Here is a 25265-nt window from a genome sequence, read left to right on the forward strand (position 1 = left end):
TCCCATGAAAATATGAATGAAGGCCTATAAGGTTGTTTAGATGTAATCATGTTGGTTTCATGTAATTTGAAAAGACCTTTACACCATTTTTAGGGCCCTTTTTGTCATTAACTTTGCTGTTTTTGTTAGGCAAATGTCAATAAAATAACCCCAAAAGTCCTAAACTTTAATGTTAGGTGATATACCTTACATAAACATAAAAATCACACTTGTGTGAAGTGAGTGGTGCAACTCCGTGTGGGGGTCCCCGGAAGTCCGAAACGATCCAGAAATGACAGAGTTACCATGTGGTGGTCCCCGGAACATCCAGACCCCCAGAAACGCACCCAGGGGGGCAGCCCGGTTCCGGCGAGCCACCCCGCGTCCGAAATTGTTGAGAAATGACACGAGTTACCGTGTGGGGGTCCCCAAGGGATCCCTGTACTGTACTGTACTGTCACACCCAAAATCATAATATATACCTCACATATACATAATATACATACATATACATCATAACAGTGCAACACTCTCTCTCTCTCTCTCTCTCTCTGTTTGTAGCTCAACAGCGCCACTTGTACCTGTTGGTAGTACCCAAGCCCCCGTGAGGCTCTCCAACGTTGAAGCACTCGGCCCTACTGGTAAGACTAGGGCCCAATCCCAATCCACTCCCTTGCTGACTCATTGAGCCCTCACTGCCTTAGCTGCGCGTTCATGTGAAGTCTACGAGGGCTTGAGGGATGTCCCATTTGAAATCGGTAAATCAGTGAGGGCTCAGCCCCGCCCCTTTATGTGCCCTTTGCCCACAGTTCATAGCGTTACCAGGGGAATGAGGGGGCTCCTCTGAACGTCAATCATTTAAGTATGCAAATTAGTTATGTATCGCGGTTAGAATGTCAACAAACACAATATTGCTTTCTCAGTGTTCTCAAAGGGAGACGGAATGGAAGCATAGGCTATATATTTAATATATTATTAACAATAATAATAATAAAGGAAACATGAGAAATGACTAATGAGCAAAGTAAAATAATATGGAAATGCAATTTATAATGAATATTATTATAAATGAATATTACAACCCCTATCATAAAATGTATTTATGAAACTAATAATAATAGTCCAGGCAAAATAGCGTTTCAATCAAAAGTAATTGTAACAAAAGATTTTTCTTCACAGACCATTTCTATGAGGTCTCCAGAACAACATACTAAAAGTCCCAAGAAATCCCAGTTGGGGAAATATGTTTAATTGCATTAATCCAAAATGGCCGCCAATTGGGCTTATTTGGCCAATCTTGGAATACATTTTTGACCATCAGGTAATTTTAACAGATTTTTTTCTGCACAGACCATTTCTATGAAGTCTCCAGAACACCATACTAAAAGTCCTAAGTAATCCTAGTTGCAGACATATGTTTAATTGGCATCAATCCATGATGTCTGCCAATTGACACCATTATCAGAAATATTGCCATTCTTAGAATAAATTCCTGGCCAAGAGGTAATTGTAACAGGATTTTTTTCACCACACATCATTTCTTAGAGGTGTCTAGAACAACATACTAAAAGTCCCAAGAAATTCCGGTTGCGGAAATATGTTTAATTGCATTAATCCAAGATGTCCACCAATTGAGACTATTATAAGAAAAATTGCCAATATTAGAATAAATTCCTGGCCAAATGCTAATTGTAACAGGATTTCTTTCACCACACATCATTTACTCGGCATCAATCCAAAATAGCCACCACATTATTATAAAATGGCATACATTTGAATGATTTTAAGTGATTTATTTTGGGACAGAGTGGTTAATACAAAATGGGTTGCAGTTTAATTGGATACAGCTCATAGTTATTTGTGCAATGTTTTTCACCATACCAATTGTTGGTTGACGAACTATATTACAAATGTATTAGTCAGAGTCCTACAAGAATTCAAGCTGCCGAGAGTAAATCCTCTGTATAAAATTGGAAACAAATTAGAACCTGGCAACTATACCACCTACCAACTAAAGTGCTATCAAGTCTAGAGACTAGACTAACGGGGGAACCGGGGAACATCTCCTCAGACTCCATTGTCCCGGTGTTGGTACTTTGCGCTCCTGAGTAGTTATTTTGTACATCCACATATGTTAGTGTGGGACGTCCTTGTGATCAATGCCTGTGTATTGGTTCCCACAGCACCAATTTGCTGGCTGGCAGTTCTTGATGCCAATGTCCTGCTACAGGTATAGTCTCATTCTCCTGGCTGACATTGTCTGGCTCAGGGTGGTATCCCCTCATACTGAATTGTAGGCTATACAGTGCTGTGTTACTATTCGCCCATTGGGCCATGGCTCATTCGTCCATGACTGGTAACGTATGTGCCTGTGGAATGGGGAACCCGGGTTCATCTCCCGCCCCGGCCGTGGCTACATTGGTGGCAGCGGTGTGTATGGTTAACCTCTACAAGTATGTTCCCGCAGGCGACACAGACCTTTATAGTAGTCGGCAGCTCTGTCAGTCTCCCTGGGGTGGAGGTCCCCCAGTCAGTCGAGCCTAGCTCCTGGCTGGCACGCGTGGACGCGCTTCCAGGTGGGGCGGACAACTGTAGGCTATACAGTGCTGCGTTACTACTCGCCCATTGGGCCATGGCTCTTTAGTCGACTGGCTACAGAATCTTGTTGGTAACATGTTGAGAGACTTCTGCAGGGTTGACTTCAGGGTCCATTCTGGTGTAGCACCCGTCTAGAACCTTCTGGAGGGTTGGCTTCAGGGTCCATTCTGGTGTAGCACCCGCCTAGAACCTTCTGGAGGGTTGGCTTCAGGGTCCATTCTGGTGTAGCACCCGTCTAAAACCTTCTGCAGGGTTGGCTTCAGGGTCCATTCTGGTGTAGCACCCGTCTAAAACCTTCTGCAGGGTTGGCTTCAGGGTCCATTCTGGTGTAGCACCCGTCTAGAACCTTCTGGAGGGTTGGCTTCAGGGTCCATTCTGGTGTAGCACCCGTCTAGAACCTTCTGCAGGGTTGGCTTCAGGGTCCATTCTGGTGTAGCACCCGTCTAAAACCTTCTGCAGGGTTGGCTTCAGGGTCCATTCTGGTGTAGCACCCGTCTAAAACCTTCTGCAGGGTTGGCTTCAGGGTCCATTCTGGTGTAGCACCCGTCTAAAACCTTCTGCAGGGTTGGCTTCAGGGTCCATTCTGGTGTAGCACCCGTCTAGAACCTTCTGCAGGGTTGGCTTCAGGGTCCATTCTGGTGTAGCACCCGTCTAGAACCTTCTGCAGGGTTGGCTTCAGGGTCCATTCTGGTGTAGCACCCGTCTAGAGACTTCTGCAGGGTTGGCTTCAGGGTCCAGCATTCACTGCCATAGAGGAACAGACTCCACCGTTGCATAGAAGAAGCTGAGTTTGATCTCACAGGGGAGGTTGGAGGGAGATCCATACACTGACCATGCCGTTCAGGGACCTCCATGCAAGTGCCTTCCTCACTTTCAGATCTTGCTCCGTTCAGTTGACCCATGAGCCCAGTTACTTGAAGTCCTTGACTTCCTTCAGCACAGTGCCTCCTGTTGTTGTCAGAGGTGGATGTTCTGGTGAGATGTTATAGGTGATAACCTCCTATAGCAGCGTGATCTTGTAGATCGGCTGTTTTTGGTGCACACAGTTTTGCAGCATGACCTCGTAGATCGGCTGTTTTTGATGTCATTTGCATGTTTTTTGGACAACATCTGTAGGAGTACTGTTGGAAAAAAGGTGTGCTTGTTCCACGTTGTCGGAGAGCAGGCTGATGTTGTCCGCATAGTCTAGTCTAGTCTGTGCGGACAACAGTCTGTCAGGACTACTTTGGTATGTCGTCTCGAGTCAAATGCCTTTGAAGTCAATAGAACTGAGTATTATTATTATTATTACTATTATTACTATTATTATTATCATTATATTGTAACTATTCTTATTTAGTTTCAGTTTTGGAAAGTAATTAATAGGTGAGTGGCAACTAAATTGTTTGTGTTTCTGGAAAAATGATAACGATTATTAATCTAACATTATTAATCTAACATTAATCTAACATTAATGTTAGTTATAAATGTAATGCCCATTTGGCTTGTTAGCTTATAACGAACAAAGTGCTAAACAAAATGATGACCGTGTATAGGCCTACTGATGGCAGCGTGTTCTATAGTCTAGATAGAACATGATAATAACAGCCTTCAGTTATATTGGTTCAAAATGGCTAAAATACACAGTATTGTATCTGAATATCCTCAGCTCAAAATATATTTGGAAGTCAATTGAAATCTCAGACGAATGAAAATTGTGCCCGTCATAATTTGGGTAAATATTAGCGCGTTTTACATAGGCGTTTTACATAGATTGTGCATTACATTCACCAATTCACACACAGATGGTGGAGGGAACCATGCAAGGCACCAACCTGCAGATGCAATCAGGGGTTCAGCGTCTTGCTCAAGGACACTTTGTCACTAACTCTGGGGGAGCCCAGGTTCGAACTGGGAAACTTGCGGTTCCCATTCGGCCACACTACCTCTGAGCCTCTGCTGCTGAGCCACTAATTGGCAGACATCCTGCATGGATTGACGCCAATTAAACATATTTCCACAGCTAGGATTTCCTAGGACTTTTAGTATGGTGTTCTGATGACTTCATAGAAATGGTCTGTGAAGAAGGAAATTATGACCTCTTGGTATATGGCATTTTTTCCTGATAATAGTCCCAGTTAGTGGCCATTTTGGATTGATGCCAATTTAACATATTTCTACAACTACGACTTCTTGGGACTTTTAATATGTTGTTCTGGAGACTTCATAGAAATGGTCTGTGAAAAAAAACAGTTTCAATTACTTATTGGTAAGGAATTTATTCCAATATTGGTAATTGGCCATGCATTCTTTTGAGAATATCTTATTGGTGGACATCTTGTATTGATGCCAATGAAACATATTTCCCCAACTGGGATTTCTTGGGACTTTTAGTATGTTGTTCTGGAGACCTCATAGAAATGGTCTGTGAAAAAAAATCTTTTGTTACAATTACTTTTGATTTTAGGTCCAAAATGAGCTAGAATGCCTGGACTATAAAACGATCAGCCTAAATACTAAAATAGACGTGATAGACATGTATAAATAGGCCAAGCATGTAGGTAGAGGTAGGCACTGGCTGTGAATAAGGACAGTTTTTATGAAATGATGCAAAGTGTCATGAATGGCGGACTCATCTTCAAAGTGCTGTCCCATTTCTTTCACAACAATTTGGAGCCCTTGCAGCCTCTCACCCTCAAGCACTTACAGCTGACGTTATTAAAGTCAATGAGGGTCCAGGGCTATCGTTCCAATTTCACTCATGAGCACGTAGGAGTGGTTGCACCACCGCGTTCATGCACGGCACTACACACACCAATTTCTTCTGTGTCGTTCCAATTTCACGCATGCGCACACCACTCGTGCTCATGACTACACACAGGTACACAGGTACACGGACATTGCTGGTGTAAGGAGTGGTTGCACCACTCAAAAGTCACTGACCATATTTTACCATCCATACTAGAGACCTTTAATAAATTGGTCATTTTTGCTCAAGTACTTTTTCAATGTCTTACTTATTTCATAATGTGTTACTGGTACTGTCATTATTTCACTTGGGACAAGTATCACCCTGATTGGGAACCAATAATTTGATTTCTAAATATTTTTTTTAAAGGCAACGGACACATTTTGCCTCACAGATTTTATGCATCAACAACAGATATAAATGAACGTGAACAAAAAAACAACATTTAAAACACATTCACATGTCTGCATTAAACAGAGTATACCAGTAATAAACATACTGTACATACATACACATACTGCACACACGTGGCCATTTTGGTCTAGAAAACAACTAGCATGTCACAGTCCAAACGCCCGATTTATACTTTGTTGCACGCAGGCGTCACGTGCCAAAAATAGCCGATCTACAAGGTTACGTGTCGCAGTGCGACAGGTAGGGCTTATAGACCTTTGAAGTATAAGGCCGTAGAACTGTACATAGAACCGCAACATAAAGTGTCACCAAAGCATCGATAATCCCTGTGCAACTTCTAAAGTGCATCTCAAAGTGATTTTACAGCAATATCTACAAACTATGTACGCAATATTATCAAGCAAAAACCAGGGAGCATGTATAAGATAGGCAGCGTTGCAACAACTAATTACATATTTGGGTCCACTAAAATCACATATTAGTGGGCTGTGGTTAGGCCCCTTTAGGATTTTAATGATTTCCTCTTGGGGGTTCCATTTAACGATTCCTAGATTCCAAATGGACCCTAACACGTCTGTAACTTCGAGAGTGTACAAAATCTACAAATGGAACCAAATGTGATGGAACAGATTCCGGTTCCTGGATGATGGATCCGGATCCTACAGTTCCTCTGGTACTGGATCCCAACCCTATAGCTGTGGTCAAGTTACATTATTTCAAAGCATACTCAGGTTCACAGTTACATTTTTGGTGAGCCCTAATTTAACCGTAATACAACTTTCAGTCATAATACCAAACTAATCTGCTCGCAAACTATTCAAGCCATCTTTCTTAAGAAAAAGAAACATGCTTCAAGTATAGAAGACGGTAAAACTTGCTATGCATTCCATGTCTATAATACAATAGATTAATTAATTATATTGCTTATATTAATGTATAGTTATACTTACAAGAACTCATACACATACACATTTTAATGCATTCTATAAAGACTTGAGGCCTAGTATAAAGGCAAGGCTTATAACACAAAGATTACAGGTATAAGCAACCACAAGTACAAAGACGGACGCGTTTCGGTGTCAAGCCTTCTTCATTGTGTAAGATATATACACGCTGAAGAAGGCTTGATGCCGAAACACATCCATGTGTGCCGTGTTTGGCCATGCGCCTTAATATGAATGAAAGGACTTTGGAGTGCTGGCTATGTCTTTCTTACTGTGAATCTTCGTGAGCTGTGCACCTGCCAAACTGCATATACAGACAGAGTGCTCGCTTTTCTATTCTACAGAGATCATAATACATCAGAACATTATTATAAAAGGTATTACAACTATGATAATTAACACACTATGATCATTGCAACAACAAAAAAGTGAGTGTCCAGAAATTTGGTATTATAACACTCAACCTTAAATAAATCATTATAGAAGGCTTTATAATGAGTTATGATTATTGTTATAAAGCACTATGAGTATGTATGAGTTCTTAAAACTATAATTATGCAGTGTTATAACTAAGCAGATTATAATGCATTATAAGTATGCTTATATAATGCATTATAGAGACATGGGCTGGGATGCATAGCAAGTGTTACCCAGAAGACTTATTACTGCAAGGCTACACAATGTCGTTTATGGAAACATCAAGCAGGTTCTGCCAGCCCAGAGCACCACAAATAACAAGGTTCTGGTGATGAGAAAAAAAAGAAAACAATCTTCCATTGTAAATGAGTCGGATTGTTTAACCACTTAAACCCTATGTGGTTGAGCGGAGTCCCTCAGGGCTCTATACCAGTGTATTTTCTGTTTTCTGTTATCGTGGGGAAAGCTTTAGCTGTCGATTGGCTATTTCTTGCGAAAGCTACTCCACAAATCACCCCATGAAGCCTCGAATTCATGGAGATTCTTTGTCGCATTCCTGAGCCAATAATAATGGGTCAAATTTAATCGGTCAGTAGCAGACTTTGAGTCCCCTACTGACTCCACCGGTTATCAAATTATTGGCTCAGGAATGCTCAAAAACAAAAACATCGCCATGAATTCAAAGCTTCATTTGGTGTGTAAATGATAGACAATAAGTTACTTTTTGGGTGAAATACAAGTGGTTAAAGCTACCAGTAAGCTACTGGTCATTCTTGAAACTGGTTTGATCATAAACAATATTCAGGTGAGACAATCACATGGCTACTTTTTGTTCCAGTTAGAAAAATGTTGCATAAACTGCACATTTGATCAAATGAGCCAAGTAAAAAACAAGACAAGACAAAAACAAAGCATCTTATAAATTACTAAGATGTAAAAGTGCTATTCCATGGAAAGTATTTAAATAGGTTTGGCAGGGCGTTGGTTGTTGTGAGTGAGGTATAGAGTGATAGTACAGTCAAGAGGGCATCAGGCACTGCTGTTTCTGTGCAAAATGAGCTATATTGGACATAATATGAGCTGCTGGTGTTTGCCTTCTTATTGTTCCTGTGTCACTCTAATTCGATTGGAAGCCCTTGTGGGGATGACACCGTTTCTAGGCAATAAATGTGTGATTTAGACGTGGTAGCGCATCGCGTCGTGCACAGAAACTAGGCACATATGCTCGCAATGCCTCGCACGGGGCTGTGAGTGTGTAGGCTGCCCGTTTTTGATGCGCGACTCCGGCATGCAACTAAGCAGAAATCAGGTCTAACATACAATACAGTAGGCTAACGCTAGGCTCCAGGACACTTGACTTGACTTCTAAAGTCTACATTTCTATTTCACAAGCTTGCTCCTTTGGTGGCAATTTGAGGTCAAAGTTCTGAATGGCTTCAGCTCAGGACCTCTTGCTTCTTTTAATTACAAAACAATGTCTGGCCTTTTTTTCTATTCCTCTCTTTTTTTTGTTGCTTTTTTTTCTTAATTAACACACAAAGGTGTGATCCTTTGTGCCATCATCGGCTGCGGACTTCCCCCTGTTTTCACTCAGGTCCTCTTTGGTTTTCTGAATGCATGTGAAGATCTCTTTGAAGAGTGTCTTGTACTCGGGCTGGTGGAAGTCGTCCTCCATGATGTCCTCGCTGTCCGTCCCCACGGCCCGGCCGAGGGACAGGGACCCTGGGGGACGGGCGGTCTGGACCGCCTTGTGACTCTGGTTCTCCTGGGGCTCCTGGTCCTGCTCTCCCTGCCGGCATCGCCTCAGGAGCTCGTCGTACTTGGCCTGCAGGGCGCTGTACTGAGCATCCACCTCGTTGAGCAGCGAGATCCCGCGGTACTTTACCACCTCGGAGCGACGCATGCACGCGCGCTCATGGAGCCTGTAGTCGGGGACGTCGCTTTTCTGACGACCGGTGAAACCATCGCCATCACAATAATGCAGCGGGATTCCCGGGCTTTCGTCGTCGTCCTCCTCTACCTCTGACTCCTCCTCCATCGTGCTCTCGTCCTCGGAGTGGAGGAACACACAGTCGGGGGGCATGGAGTGAGGCCCGCCGCGCCCAGTGCCTTCAGAGCAGGATTCCGCACGCCAGAGTTGGCGCAGCTCGCCAGCTTCGGACTCCAGCTCGACTAATCTAGCCTGGAAAGAAAGAAAGCGATCAAGGTTTAGGAAGTGCAGCGTGTTGGTCATAAGGAACACAGCCATGCCACGTGGACAAGGCCAAGAATGACTCAGGTATCAAACTCTAGCTGGACTGTTTCCATGCAGTGATGATGGGTACGATGTGAAATCACACTGTACTCATCCTTGCTGCTGATAAGGTTATTATATTACATTATAATGAGGAATATCTGGATCAAAAGTCAATGAAACATCTGCGTACCTGTCTAGCCTTTTGGCAGGTACAAGTCAAAGTCAAAGTCGTACGATTCGTCACACACGTTACCGCAGTGAAATTTGTTTGAGCGGTGAGCCACAGCCAAGGAGAAGTGAGCTAATCATTTGATTAGTTGATTTGACCCCCCAATCCAACCCATTGATGCCGAGTGCCAAGCAGGGAGACATTGGGTCCCATATTTAGTCTTTGGTATGACCCGGCCGGGGATCGATCCCCGACCTCCCAGTTTCAGGGCGGACACTCTAACCACAAGGCCACTGACTGGTCAGACAGACAGGCATGATATAACTGAACATAATAATTAAACAAAATGTATTGTTTGTCAGAACAAAAGTCTTATAAAAATGGAGAAATATCTGGAGAGAAATAGGTTCCTTCCCTGACCTTTCATTGAGGAGAATGTGTTAACCCAGTGGTTCTCAAAGTGGGGTCGAGGGACCCTCAGCGTTCCTTGAGGGGGTTCCAAATGAACCCTTACAGAGTCTACGAATGGAACCAAATAAACCCGTGAGAGTCCATTTATACACTCTCAGATGTATGGCAGTCCTTGAAATAAAACTGAGAACCACTGGATGTGCTGTCTTGTGCATGTCTGGACTTTCATGTCACTGACAATTGTAGTTCCGAGTACAAACTAATTATGGTCTCAGATTAATGTAACTGAATTTCTTTGCACTCACACCCATGCCCAGGGGACATTTTGAACCTACCTGACAGCCCTCCATAATTTGCAGCTGCTGTTCCAGACCTGCGTTCTCGCTGGCCAGCATGTCCGCCTCGCGCTCCGCCGCCTCCCTATGAGCGCGCTCACTCGCCAGCTGGGTCTGCAGGGAGCGGAGGGAGCGCCGGAGAGACGCCTGCTCCTCCTCACGCCACGAGACTTTGGGGGGCCCGCGGGGGTCGTCGCTGTCAAAATCAAGAGTACCTGAGTTAGCGTTGAGAGAGGACAACAGGAAAACCACACGGCTAATGACACTGCTGAGCACCGTCTGCCATTAAAACCAGGAAAGCATCTGTGTCATTTTAGATTTTATACTTTGGCTATTCCAAAATAGCGCCACACTATCAGCTTGGGGGGGGTCCGTGGATCTGACCAAAATATATTGAGATGTGGGTCGGCGGCCAAATACATGTGGTTATTGATTGTCTTGTTTTAATTCACAAACGAGACAAAGACTATTATACTTTTACAAACCTGGCATAACCAAACGGAACAGAACAAACAGAACAGAACAAACAGGAAAACAAAAAAAGAGGGGAGGGCGGGGGGGTCCTCCAGTTCATCTTCACCATCATCCATAGTTCAATACAATAGAGAAGAAAGCGACAAAAAACCTGAACCCCAAACACAACCACATGAGTATTCATTCAAACTACCTGATCCCCAAGCACAACCACATGAGTATTCATTCAAAAACTACCGGATCCCCAAACACAACCACATGAGTATTCATTCAAACTACCTGATCCCCAAGCACAACCACATGAGTATTCATTCAAAAACTACCGGATCCCCAAACACAACCACATGAGTATTCATTCAAACTACCTGATCCCCAAGCACAACCACATGAGTATTCATTCAAAATTCCCAGGTTATTTTTTCTCCCCCATTGAGCTTCTAGAAGGATCCGGGAAAATAATCTAGCTATGGGGCCCAGTCCTTCCGAAAGGAAGCTTTGTTGCCACTATACACGGCACATAATCTCTTGTGGGGGAGGTTCATGCTTAATCCAATTGATCAAATTGCATTTCCGAGGTGATAGAGGAAGTTTATCAAGTAGTTTAAATTGTAGGGGAGTCAAATTCATCTCTTTTTCCCAGTAAGAAAGCTCCCAGATTTATTTTCACCTTAAGAATATCGTTTAGCTCACGTGCCACCTGATCCCAAAACCTGGATATCCACTTACATTCACAATAGTGATAGTAACTGCCTAGATCTGTTTGACATTTAGAACATAGGAGATATTGAGCAGTCCATAATGGTATTACAGCAGTTGTAAACCTTTTTAACTGAGTCAATGGCCTCTTGCCTCTTGCCATCCAAATACGGCGGCCAAATATAATTTTGGATGGTCCTTGATATGAAACAGTTTGAGCACCACTGTATAGCAGCATACGTTTTTTCCGAAACAATATATTTGCAGAATCGGCCTCAGGTCTTAAGTAATGGGTTAAGATGCATTATTTGTGTTTACTCATGCCAGTAAGGGAAGTTAATTTGCATTTCACATTTCATACAGGAAGACAACTCAAAGTCCTTCACATGAGGCAGAAATGGCATTGAACACTTCCTCCAGTCTGTACTTCTGCTTTTCCCCCCCTCAAGCTCACACCAACAGGGGGACAAAAAAACCCAGACACTTGACCTGAATCCTTATACTATTAAAATTGTGATAGAAAATATTTCAGTGAGGAGAACCAACGACAATATAAGGTGTCCTGTGGAGATTAGCATCTAGGTGAAGGTTCAGGTCAGAGCCACAGTGAGTGATAGTATCTTGGACTATGACCTTAAGCTTCCAGCCACATCCAGGTCAGTGGCATGGGGCACGGAGGTCATGAGGCTGTTTTGGCCTTTGGGACTTCCGTGCTCTGCCAAGGATAAGAGTACTGCAGCACTAACTGGATTACCCACAGAGACTGAACACAGACTCTCAGGAGAAGAAAGATTCCACCTCCTGCTACTGGCAGGAAATTAACTATATGTCTACTCACACTGTAAGTGCTTGTGCGTGCGTGGTAAATGTATTTTATGGTACATTTATCCAGTGCTTTACAATGTGCATTACAGTCACCCATTCACACACAGATGGCAGAGAAAACCATGCAAGGCACCAACCTGCTCATAAGGAGCAGTTAGGGGTTCAGTGTCTTGCTCAAGGACACTTTGACCTCAGCACAGGAAGACTAGTCTGGGATTGAACCATTAACCTTCTGATTCCCAGGCAGGCAGACACTTGTACACTATGTGTACATGTTTGCATTTCAACCATTTGCAGTTACACTAATGGAGCAGTGTCTTTCTTTTTGAGCATCTTTTGTTCACCATTCATTCACACAACATGATATATCTTAGATCGTAAAAAAAGTTGACAAATCTTCTCTAATGGAAGTCCCTGACTCAAACAGGCGTACATGACTGTAGTTACATATAATTTTGGGGGTCCTGACATCAAAATGTTTAAGAACCATTGGAGTAGGCTGAGTGTTTTGTGGGTGTTGTTAACCTGTTTAACAACACTTCCTCTTTCCACCTACTTCTCCCTAACATGATTTGGGGTAGATTTTCTTCAGAACAGCCTGTAATCAGCATGAGGCCGGTTTGAAAGAATGTCACATTTGAGGTGAATTAACACTGCTAACATAACAAATGTAGAACATTTAGTGCACTACTACTAGAAAGATATTCCTTCAGTAAAACAAAGAAATCCCCCCCCCCAGTATCCCTTCAGTGTGGAATGTATGAAGCAAACATTAGAAGTAGAAGAAGTTATAAGTGACTTTGCAAACACCACAGCATTGGCCCATTACACTGCACTTTGAACAATATACTGTACTTTGAACAAAGTCATGTTAAAGTCACACTATGCCTTTAACCAATTGTAACCTGTCAAAAATAACAGATCCACAAGCTGACAACGCATACGACAGGCTTCGGTGGTTAAGTTAAGCTGTGATGTTTCTGAGAATGATTTACACAATGTGATGTTCCTTTAAATTATAGCATGGGCCACACCGGTATTTTTGGGGTAAGATTTGAGTTTCTCTCCTCACCTGTGTTTTTTCTGCAGCTCTTTCAGGCAGGACACACTGTGGGTGCTGTGGGGTCTCCAGAGCTCTTTGTGTTTCTGTGACTGAGAGGGGCTTGTCTTCAGTTTCTCCATCTGACGCTGCAACTTCCCCACCTGGTTCTGCAGTCCATCCACCGTCTCCGTCAGACTGCGTGCACACATGACGTCATCCAGGTCAACCAGACACACAGAACATCAGTTTTTAACGCATCCAGATAAGAAATGCAGGAATCAAATTCAATTTGATTTTGGAGTAGATGTGCAAGCCAAGAGGTCATAGAGAAGCGTCTGTTTATTTGAGATTTTCGGCATCTCTTTTGTTCATGTGAGAAAGGGGATAAAAGTGTTTTCTGAACTCGGAACATAACTACAACTCGGTTAAAAATATTTCAGCATTTCTTCAAAATGCTTTTCGATTTGGAATTGAGATTGTGTAAAAAAAAAAAAAAAGCAGCACTCCTTTTTATCAAAATTGGACCTAAAGTGTAAATTGTCACATGAGAAATCAGAGTTAAATGTTGACCATTCCAGTGGCCTGTCATATTGCATTTGCCGAATAGGAAAGTATAGTGTTGGTAGGGCCGGCTTGTGTTTTATTATGGTGGTTCACACTGCCTTACCCCTGAATCTTCTGTTGGGCGACCCTGTTGTCTTGACTCAGCTTGCGGTTGCTCTGCTCCAGCTCCCTGGAGGACACGTCCAGCTGCTCGTACACCTTGGCATGCTGGTCATTCACCTGCCTCAGCAAGTCCACCTGCTTAGTGAGATACTAGAGAGACACAGACAGACAGTGGGGTAAATGAAACAGGAAGGAGAGGAAGTTTGATAGTTAGCCCAGAGTAATCTAGTAGGACAGTGGCGACACTAGCGTTGACTCCCATTGTAACAATGGAATGCGGAAGTGCTCATTCTATCTCAATGGGATAGTTCCAATGTTTGGAACTATAGCCCATAGCACCCCGCTTTGCAGCGAGATCAAAGCGTGTCTTACTCTGTGTAGGTCTAGCTACTTGTCGCTGTTGGGGAAGATGAAAGCTCTGCCAAATTAATGGATTATGTTTTTGGCTCGTTTAGATTCACCTTTTTAGACCGTGAATGCCATGCACTATGGAAGAAAACATCTTTCAATTGTCAGTTGCAGCAGTGGCAAATCTTGTGACATCCTTTCACATTATAAAAGGGGAGGGGGGGGGGGGTCTAATTAGAGGGGAATGTAGGAATGAACTTCATACAGTTGACTCACAGACAAAAAAGAACACCCATCTGTAAGATTTTTATTATAAAATAATTGGCTTGATGCCAATCTTATTTGCCGACCCTTGCTCTGAAGTCTTGACCCAATGTATAACCAGCAGCATATTTATCTATTAACATTGTCTGTCTGCCACCCTGTCAGAAGCCCTCGCTAGCTACTCTTGCAACCTCTGCATTTGGAAGTGTGACTTCTCAGGAATGTAGAACCTCACCAGGACAACCATAAGGGCAGGTCATTCTCATCAAGATCTGAATGTCTCAAACAGCTTTCAGCTTTCAAGAGCTGCTTGGAGAGAGTCAGGCGCCTGACACACTATTGAAACGAAATCACTCTCTCTGTTCCGGGGGGAGAGGGGGGGGGGGGGGGCAGAGCAGCTCGCAGTTCATTTTCAATGGGAGTCACTGGGTTTCACAGAGCAGCTCTGCTCCATGGGGGGCGAGGAGGGCAGAACACAGCCATGGAGCAGAGCTGCTCTGTGAAACCCAGTGACTCCCATTGAAAATGAATTGCGAGCTGCTCTGCCTCCCCTCTCCCCCCGGAACAGAGAGAGCGATTTTGTTTCAATAGTGTGTACGGCCTCACACAGACCAACACAATGAACGGTGTCCTGTTCAAATTGCGCAAGCATGCACCTCTGTGTGTTTCTCTCTGCAATGTCTTGCTACCTTTCTCCCCTCTGAGAGCACTTAATCTTATCAGCTAAAGCAGCGAGGACACATTGAACCTTCACTTCGTCTTATTTGCCTGTTCGAACAGCCACAGACGGCAGACGCACTGAACAACTTTGCAAAATGATAACAGACCTAGGCCTGTCACAAGTATTACATAATCGAACATTTTGCATAATCATCTCCATGTTCATACGTTTAAAAGAATAGTGGAAATAGCATCTACAAGCTCAAAACATGTCGCAATGTGACATGTAGATCGGCTATTTATGTAGCATAAAGTAATTAAATATGTATGTAATGTGTCATATCTGCCTTGTGCAACTTGTGTTTACGAAGCCTAAAAGGCGAAAAGCCAAACAGAAATTCCAGTGTTCGATGACAGAAACTCAATTAAATTGTAATCGCACGCAATTACGGTATTTGAGTGACGGCTCTAAACAGACCTAACATTATTGTTATCATGAAAAAAACATTTTCAGTGTCAAACTAAATGACAGAGAAAGTGCATTTGATGAGTAGATACTGAATTCACTTTCAGCGTTCATATTTCTATGTTTTTTGTAATTTGAGACTTTTGTTTATATCATATTCCTGCCTTTATTCTGCTGATTCTGGCAGCTATCAACAACCACATATCCAAAGAAAGGTTTTACAGTATCTTATCTCATGAGCTCGATTCAAGCATGCCGTGCTTTAGGCCGCTGATCCACTGCGGTCAGTCCTTTAAGTAATTACTCTGCTCTCTCTTGGGTGACATGAGGGAGGATTTAGCACCAGGCACCCTGCTGTGCTGACCCTACTCACGACACTGAAGTCAGATGAGATGAGAGCAGCTCCTGCTAGAATGCTGTGCCGATTGTGTTGTTAAGTACAATCAGCAGCACATTGTGTGACAATGGAAAAAGTTGATACAATCTATAATCTTGGTACAAAATATGGCCTTGTATTGATGTTTTGGTCAAAGGTTAGATTTGAAAACCTGCCTATAGATGCCATTTCTTTATCTACTCCACAAGATGAAAGTGACATTTGGGGTTACAATTACCTATGAGGAGACTAGGGTGCGTTAGGGAACCTCTTGACATTGGCACACAATCAACAGCTGCGATTAAACAGGCGAGAATGGATAAGGTCTTGCAAACAAGCAGACTGCAGAGTCAATAAAGGTCAAGGAAAAACACTTCTTGAAGCTTTAACCCATTAAGACCTGAGGACAATTCTACAAATGCCTTCTAAATCAGTCGTTTGCAAATGTTTTTGTGCCTGCCAACTTGCCAAGGACCCCCAAAATGATATGTATTTGACCATGAACCCCCATCTGAAAATGTGTTGTGCTAGGAACCCCCAGAAGAGCAGATTTGTGTTAATAAATGTAAAATTATTTCAAGATTTGTGGTAGTGCTGCACGATTCTAGCAAAAATGTGAATCTCTGGAGTTGCTGAATATTACTTGGTGCCGCGCTGTAGTGCTGATGGATAACTAGCTCCGATCGGAACCTCTCCCTCGGCTACATATTGTAGCTCCGAGATGAGGTTCTGCTTCGTAGGGTGCCAGCATAGTGATACCGGTGAATGGTGGCTAAAGAATACAGAGGCATACTGTTAAACTTGTACACCGACTGTGACTAAAAACAGATCCTTCTATGTTGCATTATTGCCATTATGTCATGTCCAGCATTATGTAACCATCTTCATTATCTCGGCTCTAACTATTAGAGTTGTACCGATACGGGAATCGGTTACTCGGGCCGATACCACCCTCAAGTACTCGGTACCGGCCCCGATACTTTGACCCGAGTACCAAAACATCCAATTGACACTAGGCAACAGGAGCAAGTCTGACCCAACACTGCAGCAAATCACCGAAAACAGCCGATCTACAAGCATAAATGACAACTGACTACTGTAGATCGGAGATCCCAATTGCATCTATAAGATAAAGGAGGTAAAATAAGTGGTTACTCAACAAAAATAAAAGTACTCATATCGGTACTCGGTATCGGCGAGTACTAAAAATTAAGTACTTGTACTCGTACTCTGTATGAAAAAAATGGTAGATTAATAATAGTCAGAGGGACAGACAACGGGTCTATTTTTGAGCGTGTACCTCGATCTCCTGCAGTTGCTCACGGTTGGTGGAGTACATCTGCTGTAGGCCCTGCTCCAGCTCCCTGTTGCGCTCCAGAAGGGTCTTTCCCAGCTCTGCTGCCAGGTGCAGGTCTGAAGGAGCGAGAGAGAGAGAGAGGACATGAACCCAATCCACCACCCACAAAAACATTATTTTATTAGCGATTATTATATTGATGAGTTTTTTTAATTATTCTTTTAGCCTATAGAAAAAAAGAGAAAAAAACTGACGATCCGGGCACTCAAAGGTAAAGGAGGGATAGCCTTTATTCAATTAAAAAGGCAACTGCCAACATGTTTCAACTGATAATTAATTTAAATATAAATTATATTTAATAATTGGTCAATGTTTAATCTCACTGATGGAGATTATTGGGGCCAATAATTGAAGAAGGCTGTAGCCTTCTAAATCCAGGCAGTGAACACACCAGGGCTTTGCTCTGCCTTGGGCAAACATTAGTGTCAACAATGTTTCTGCTATTGTTTGTTTGTTTGTTACAGCTTGTTTTCAATAGAGTAAATAGAGCACCTCTACTCTCTGTTTTATCAAGCTGTTGGAGGCACACTATAGCTCTGGTCCATTACAGGGCTAGAGGCACACACACTCACAGCAAGGAATTTGTTTTAGAATCTGACTGCTGGACAGGGTATGTGAAAATGACACAATTGAGAGATTCAAGTCTGATTTAGAGACAAATTCACTGTTGCTGGCCACACTTGTCAATTCGGCTGAAATTGCCCAAAGGCCTATTGTATCACTATCAATACAAGCATAACATAAAATACAATAAAAAGAGCAAAAACAATGACAATTAACCCATGTATGGCATGGCTTTTAAATTTTGCCGCATACAGTAGCCTATATGAATGTAATTGCTGACACCTGCCTTTCCAGACCAGGGATTATACCTTCATATAGGTGAATAATTCCTCCACCGTTTCATTACAAACGTTTTAAAACATGACTTATTACAGAATCATCATGGTAGTGGATCAAGGTGTGCAGGCCATCCAGTAACCAACCGGGCACAGACAACAAAAGAAACAAATTGAAAATGTAGCTACCATGTTCGAGGTCCTGCTGCCTGCTGTACCACGGTTCCTCTTCCTTCACTTCAAATTCCTCCTCCACGATCATGTCTGCAAGCATCTTCACTCCGTCAAACTGGCCCCTACGTTAACTCATTCAACTGTTTACTGACCTATAGTAGTTTCTTCCCGTGACAGCGGTTTATCATTTATGTTCTTTTTATTTATTCAATTTAATTGAGCTGTGCGTGCACCCTTGCTTGTTGTTGCCCCGGGTATAGTGAGTGAGTGTCCGTCTCTCCTTGCAGTGAGGTCTAACCGGCGTTCTGTGTGGAGGGAGGTGTTGCAACGAAGGTGGTGACCTGGCGAATACTGTCTCTAGAGGTCGCTATTCCGGCTATTCTAGCCCTAGCCAAGTGGTTTTCAACCAATGGTCCGGGGACCACCAGACTACCAGTAGTCCTTGAGGGGGTTCCAGGTGGTCCCGACTCCCGAGTTAAACTTACATGGAACCCTTGTCCATTTGGTTTCATTTTACGCTCTCAAGAGTTAAATTATTGTTAAACATATAGATGCATACTACAATAATTAAGTCTACACAATTTTGGGTCTGAGAGGCTATGTCATCATAATGTGTTTTCATTGAATAAGATGTTTCAGTGGTTCTCAAAGTGTTTTCATGTCAAGGTCCCAAAAATGATAGCCCATGCATATGTATTTGGCCACTATGTATTTGCTTTAATAGCCTACACATATTCAAATTTTCACGATATTCTTAAAATAGCAGATCTACATAGGCTATCTATAGGCCTATTTTTGAATTGCCAATCAATGTGCTATATCTAGCAAAAATGTACAATGACACAGATGCTTTCCTGGATTTAATGGGTTAAATGGGAGAACAACAACACGTATCATGTAAAACAATTTCACGTAAACTGACACAAAGTCTGCTATATCATGAGCATTACTAGTAACAGAATACACTAATTAGCCTACTGTTAACCTGCGTTAGACTTAGACCTGTCATATAGTCCATCTGAAAACAATACAAATAGCCCTTCAGCCTTTTATAACATGACCTCACTGGAATATTTTCACCTGTTTACACAATTCTATTTGATTATCTTCTGACTGAATTTGTTGTAGGTCTGTCTGTAAGTGAACCTTGTCCCCACCCGGACCCAAATACCAACACAGGTGAGTCGGTGACACTACTAGAAAATTTAGAAATGGAGAAATTGAATCGTTGATATTTTTATTGGGGGGAAAAAAGAAAAGACAATAATGCATATAGGCCTACACATTGACCACATATTTGTATCTGTGAACAGAAAGACATACAGACAAGTGTAATCAGTATAGGCCTAGCTGGCCTACATTAATTCATGTTCAAGTGCTGTGCTAGACATTAAACTAAAATGGCAAAGAACAGCATGATTTAGACAGCTGAAGGCAGATGTTTGCCATTTTTCTACAATGTTAATGAATAATGATCTAACCAAATGAATGAACAAATGAATGAACATGCCTGCTGAGACCTGGGCTACTCTGCAGAATCGACCTTGCTGAAATGTAATAAGTGTATAAGTAATAGAAGAAAAATAAACTAACCTAAGGTCGCAAAACAGCGACCCCTGGTGTCACAGCATTAGATAAGTCGCCGGTTTGGATGTAAACGCCAGTCAGGAGCGGACCGGTTACCCTTGTGCTGATGATGAAAGTGTGCAACCTTACCACCGTATGTTCTGTGATTGGTCCTCTCCTTGGTAACATGCTGCAACGTCTTCTTCCGCAGTAGTGGAACTCTGCTGCAGCTCAGCGGTGGAAAGTATTCTCAGTAAGTACATACATTTACTCAATGCATTGCAGTGGCCTCACAGCCCTCTGTTTTGACTGAGGTAGCCTACTTTTACTTTACTGGAGTTGGAGTTGAGGATTTCCAATTTTCAATACTTGTACTGTACTCAGAGGCAAATTGTACTACAATTAGGCCTATTTGAAAACGAGTTTAATTAACCATTTAAAAAATATAAAAGCAATCCCATCTGCTATTTAACAAAATCTTGATATATTCTGAATTGATTGATTGATTTATTGATTGAAGTAGGCTATTTATTAAAAGTTTGCAGAATTACAGTACACGCATTTCATGAAGCACAACTCAATACAAAACTGTTAACTGTGGACGACACCATAGCTAGCATTACACATGTTTACAATAGGGTCCACCATTTTCAATTCATCATAACATTTAGAGACGTACAAATATACACTTCTATAGGCCTATAGCCAAAATAGGAAATCATCATAGAGGAGGTAAAAAGGGGGAAAAAAACAGATTTTACGGTGGCCAGTTTCGAATTGCAGCCGTCCGTAGATGCCCTTTGAGAGCGGTTTTGAAGGAGTCAAGGGACAGTGTTCCGTTCACCTCCACCGTTTTAAAGGTATATTCAGTGATTTCACTTAAAAAACCTTAGGTTTCGTTTTTGGCTGTGGGACCCAGCCTTTCGTCCAATCAGGATAGAGAGTCAAAAACGAAACCTAAGGTTTTTTGACCCCCAGGGGTTAACTGGGGACAGGGAGGAACTCCTTATATGGCCAGCACACTCTATAGTAGGGAGGATTATCACAACAAAACAAAAAAATAAGTGATATTTGAATTAAGTGAAATCACTGAATATACCTTTAAGTTAACAACCTGTGTAGGCTGTTGACAGTGACACCACAGTGTACTGTAGACTATTCCACGGGTTAATTTAGTTCCATTTGTACACATATTTTCTCTTTACAGTAGTAAAGTTACTTCCCATCATGGGTCCAACATCCCTTGTAGTAGAAGGGCCCAGAGGAGATGAGACGTGAAAAAGTGAGTCAGTGTGGCAGTTTATGGGTCAAGCACTGGCAGTTGATATTAGGCTACACATACTGTCTTTGACCACAAGGTGGTAGTGTCGTTGCGTGTATTGGTGAGGTTCAACCAGGAAAAACACACACACACACACACACACACACACGCTACCCCACAAGGCTCAAGTATCATTTTACTGTGTGAATGTGTGAATACAGTGTATGACTGTCCAAGAAATGCACAACTTGAACACACACAACAAACCTCAAACAAAGCTGCCGCACCACCTGAGGGTACAGAATGCCAGTTCCCCTCTTGCAGTCCTTCCCTCGAGAGTATATGTCCGCTGTTGCGTTGTGAGCCTCAGGAATGAACACTGAAGCTATATGTGCATGAGCCCGCAAGAGCAACCTCCCTGCCATGCTCTGTGAAAACAGGGAGATATCCCACCCCGCCCTGGCGGTTGATGTAGGCCACCACCCCACACTGTGGCATTGTCTGTCCTCACCAGCACATGTCTGTCTCTTATGGACAGGAGGAAAGTCTGGAGAGCCAGGTGCACTGCCCTGAGCTCCAAGGCATTATGGCTGCAGCCCCAAATCAGGGGTAAAATGGAAGCGGCCTCTTTTTTCAGACCCATTTTTCAGCTCACCATGTCTTCCTTGAAGGTACTAAATATGAGTACCACTGGCGGTCTGCCCAGAGCCCCCTCCTGGGCAATGTCCAAGGCAACTGTGATCCTCTCCACAAGGTCCTTGCCCCCTTTCTGCATGACAGGAGCCACATCAGTCATTGCCCCTCTCAGAGGGCTCAGCTGAACTGCGGTTAACAGTCATCTCCCAGCCAAAGGCCCTCACTGGCCACCACTGAGAGAATGTCGTCTCCCTCTTCCCCCTGGTCTGTATCCTCCCTGAACTACGGGGAGGACTACTGTGATGAGTCTAGTATCTCTCACAACACCTTGGTATGGTATGGACCTGGGGTAGTATCTCTCACAGGCAAGACAGAACTTGTCATGATTGAAGGCAATCTCAATGCAGTGAGATATCGGGATGAGATTCTGGAGCCAGCGGCGATCCCATATCTTCAGCATCTTTTTGTGCTGAGTTTATGTAGATTATTAAAGTGAACATTTTAACTCAAATCTTGCTTCTGGGGGTCGCTGGAACAAAATTTGACATGAAAATGTTTGAGAACCACTGACATACAGTAGAAACAGCTTTTTCAGAAAACTGTTAGGACTTAGAAGACATTTTTAGAATTGGCCTTAGGTCTTTATGGGTCAAGACTGGTGTTTAGAAAATTGCAAAACATAAACCAAAGTGCAAGGAGACTTTTTTAAGAAGGTTGAAGACCACCTGATGACCTCTCCTCCAGGCCAAGGCATCCATTAGAAATGGATTATACTCGCATCTTTGATGTATTTACAAACCACTTGTCTTACAGTAAGGTCCATTCTCTACTTCATCGTATGACAATGTGGCACAGCGAAAATAGCTGGTTTACAAGCTCTGCTGATTGGAAAATAATCACGGGGTTACAACCTTGGCTATACGCCATGATGACAGTATAACCAAGGTAAGGTCAGCAAATCCCACAACAAATACTGTAATTCCTGTGCTAGTACCATACTTACCTGGTCATGTTGAGCAGCAGGTTGGCCACAATGTTATTCATGGAATCAAAGGGCTTCTCTGCCCCACTGACTCCACCCTGACCAGAGATGACTGTGCTGTCTCTCTTGATCCCACTCTGAGACATGTGCTTGATCTTGTTCACAATGTCAACCAGAGACTGGATCATGTGAGGAATCGTGGACATTTGATGGCGTTAGGAGCGATCATTAATTATCAACATTAATGAGGTAACAGCATTGACACACAATTATTAGAATAAAATGTAATATGGCTAATCCAGAGAATTAAATTATGGGGAGAAAAAATGAAAAACATCATACATTTGCTAGGCTAGGCTCCCCAGGCCATTTTTGAGCAAGCATGGCCCCCAGTTGGGCCACTCTCAGACTCCCTGTTTTCCACCCCAAGGTGGGTGGGGCTGGAAGGGGCGCCGTGGCTTGTGATTGGGTGAGACGGGCCGCCAGTGGGTTCGGGAGCGGGGGGATTTACTATTCTGTGCCTATAATTATCGGGTCGCAGCTCTGAGTTCCCTGAGTCGACTCAAGCGAACTTCGCAACATTCGACACGGCAATGCGCACCTTTAGCTCGCTCGGTGGTGTCTCTCATGGCTCAAGTTCACCTAAGACGGCGCCCCTCTGTGACTGTCGCGGTCTAAAACTATAGGGTGAAAGTCCCACCGACCCGAGGTTGGCGGGACTAACATTTCAGATGACTAAAATGTGGCAAAAACGAAAAAGAATTGTATTCAAAAGACTATTATGACTAAAACTACATACTTATTTGCTGTCAAAATTAACAGTGGTGTGAGGGCCACGTAGCGGCCTGACCAGTAACAAAAACGGTAGCAGTAACAATGAATTATTTTCCATCATTGCAGCTGTTGGCCACTATTGTATCACCCCTGAGCATAGCCCCTGAGCCATTATCATCAGATGTGGTAAACACACACCTGCCTTTGCCAACACTTGGCAAGCTCATATGTTTAATTGGTACCCACCTGGGACGATCAGAGGTGTCCGCCGGCGCCTACCGTTCTGAGAACACAACGATATACGCCCACTGCCTTTGATTGGTTCGACAATGCAGTTTTATTGTTTTAATCTGTTATTGTTCTCAGTTTTAGCAATGTAAGCTGACAGATTGCATCAGTGTTTTGAGACCCACTGGTAATTTTCCAGGTCCTGGAGCTCACAAACAACCTGTTCCTCTAGTGGCCGTGGTTCTCAAACTGTGGGCCGGGCCCAGAGTAGGGGTCCCCAACTCCCCATATTGCTTGTAGAATAGATTGTCTAATTTATCTGTGGATCTGAGTGAAACAAATTTGAATGTAACGCCTCAAATCCTACAGTACAATTCCAAGTGCTCGTCAGGGTGGGGGGGGGGGGGGGGGTCCTCAGTTCAAATAAGATTATTTTGGAGGGTAGCAGACAGTGTGTCATCACTTTTGCAAAGTAAATTCTTTGGTGCTCTGACTTTTACTCTGCAAATTCGTCCTGGAAAAGCTAGACAATTCTAAAAAGTGATTACAAAAAACAACAGATAATAATAGCCATAGAAACATATTAGACTGAACTTGCCATGCAAGTGCCCCTGTTTCATTAGGACAGTGGTTTCCAAAGTGGGCTCCGGGACCCCTAGGGGTCCTTGAGGGAGTTCCTAAAAGTTCATATAATGGCCTGTTGTGGCGCTGTCATTGGGCCCAAAAAAACCCATATCTCCATAGAGGACCATGTATTTGGGCCCAACTTCACCTAGACTGTCATCATCATCCTTCGAGTGCCCTCGAGATCTGCGACACAAGCTGCTTCCACTGGTCTCTGTTGCTCATTGCCACACCAAGTTCATTCACAGTCAGTCCTGTGTCCCTACTCAGAACATCTGGAAAAGTGAGAGGTCGTGTTCCTCTTGATGGGCAGGGTGTTGTGACTACGTAATGCCATGTTGGCACATGTTGGCACATGCAGGGGATGGCACACAGCACTGTGTATAAAACTACACAACTGGACAATAGCTGTGGAGAAGGGGGAGGGGGTTAGACAGAGAGAGGAGCACAGTCATGAAGACTTCTCTAGTCATGCACCTGTTTCCATGCTTGACATTGTTCTTTTCCTTCTCTGCTTTGTCTTCTTCTGCATCATCTTCCTCTTGTGATTCACAAGCATTGTTTAACCTCAACAGAATCTACAAGCCCGGGGACTTGATTCTGGGTGGCTTGTTTAATATGCACATCTCCTCTGTATTCCCTGATCTGACTTTCACCTCTGAGCAACCGGACCCCGTTTGCTATGGGTGAGTATCACAAATAGAATAGCAAGCAACAGAACAGCAGGGACTTTCTTGTGACGTATTGGTACTAGAATGAGTTGATGTTGTTATTAG

General features: G+C 43.2%; 1 protein-coding gene across 1 annotated transcript; it reads right to left on the bottom strand.

The window, feature by feature from the left end:
- Nucleotides 1-6923: 6923 nt before the first annotated feature.
- LOC310874499 (cerebellar degeneration-related protein 2-like) lies at nt 6924-18610 on the bottom strand. Its single transcript, XM_083787320.1, has 6 exons — nt 18434-18610; nt 17349-17461; nt 13936-14084; nt 13299-13463; nt 10232-10427; nt 6924-9262 (listed from the first exon to the last, which is right to left on the bottom strand). Exons 1-6 carry the CDS (start codon nt 18516-18518, stop codon nt 8609-8611), a joined length of 1362 nt encoding a protein of 453 aa, XP_083643446.1. The 5' UTR covers nt 18519-18610; the 3' UTR covers nt 6924-8608.
- Nucleotides 18611-25265: the final 6655 nt, after the last annotated feature.

The sequence above is a fragment of the Protomyctophum parallelum genome (assembly GCF_964188405.1).
Source record: "Protomyctophum parallelum genome assembly, chromosome: 17".
NCBI classification, from domain to species: Eukaryota; Metazoa; Chordata; class Actinopteri; order Myctophiformes; family Myctophidae; genus Protomyctophum; species Protomyctophum parallelum.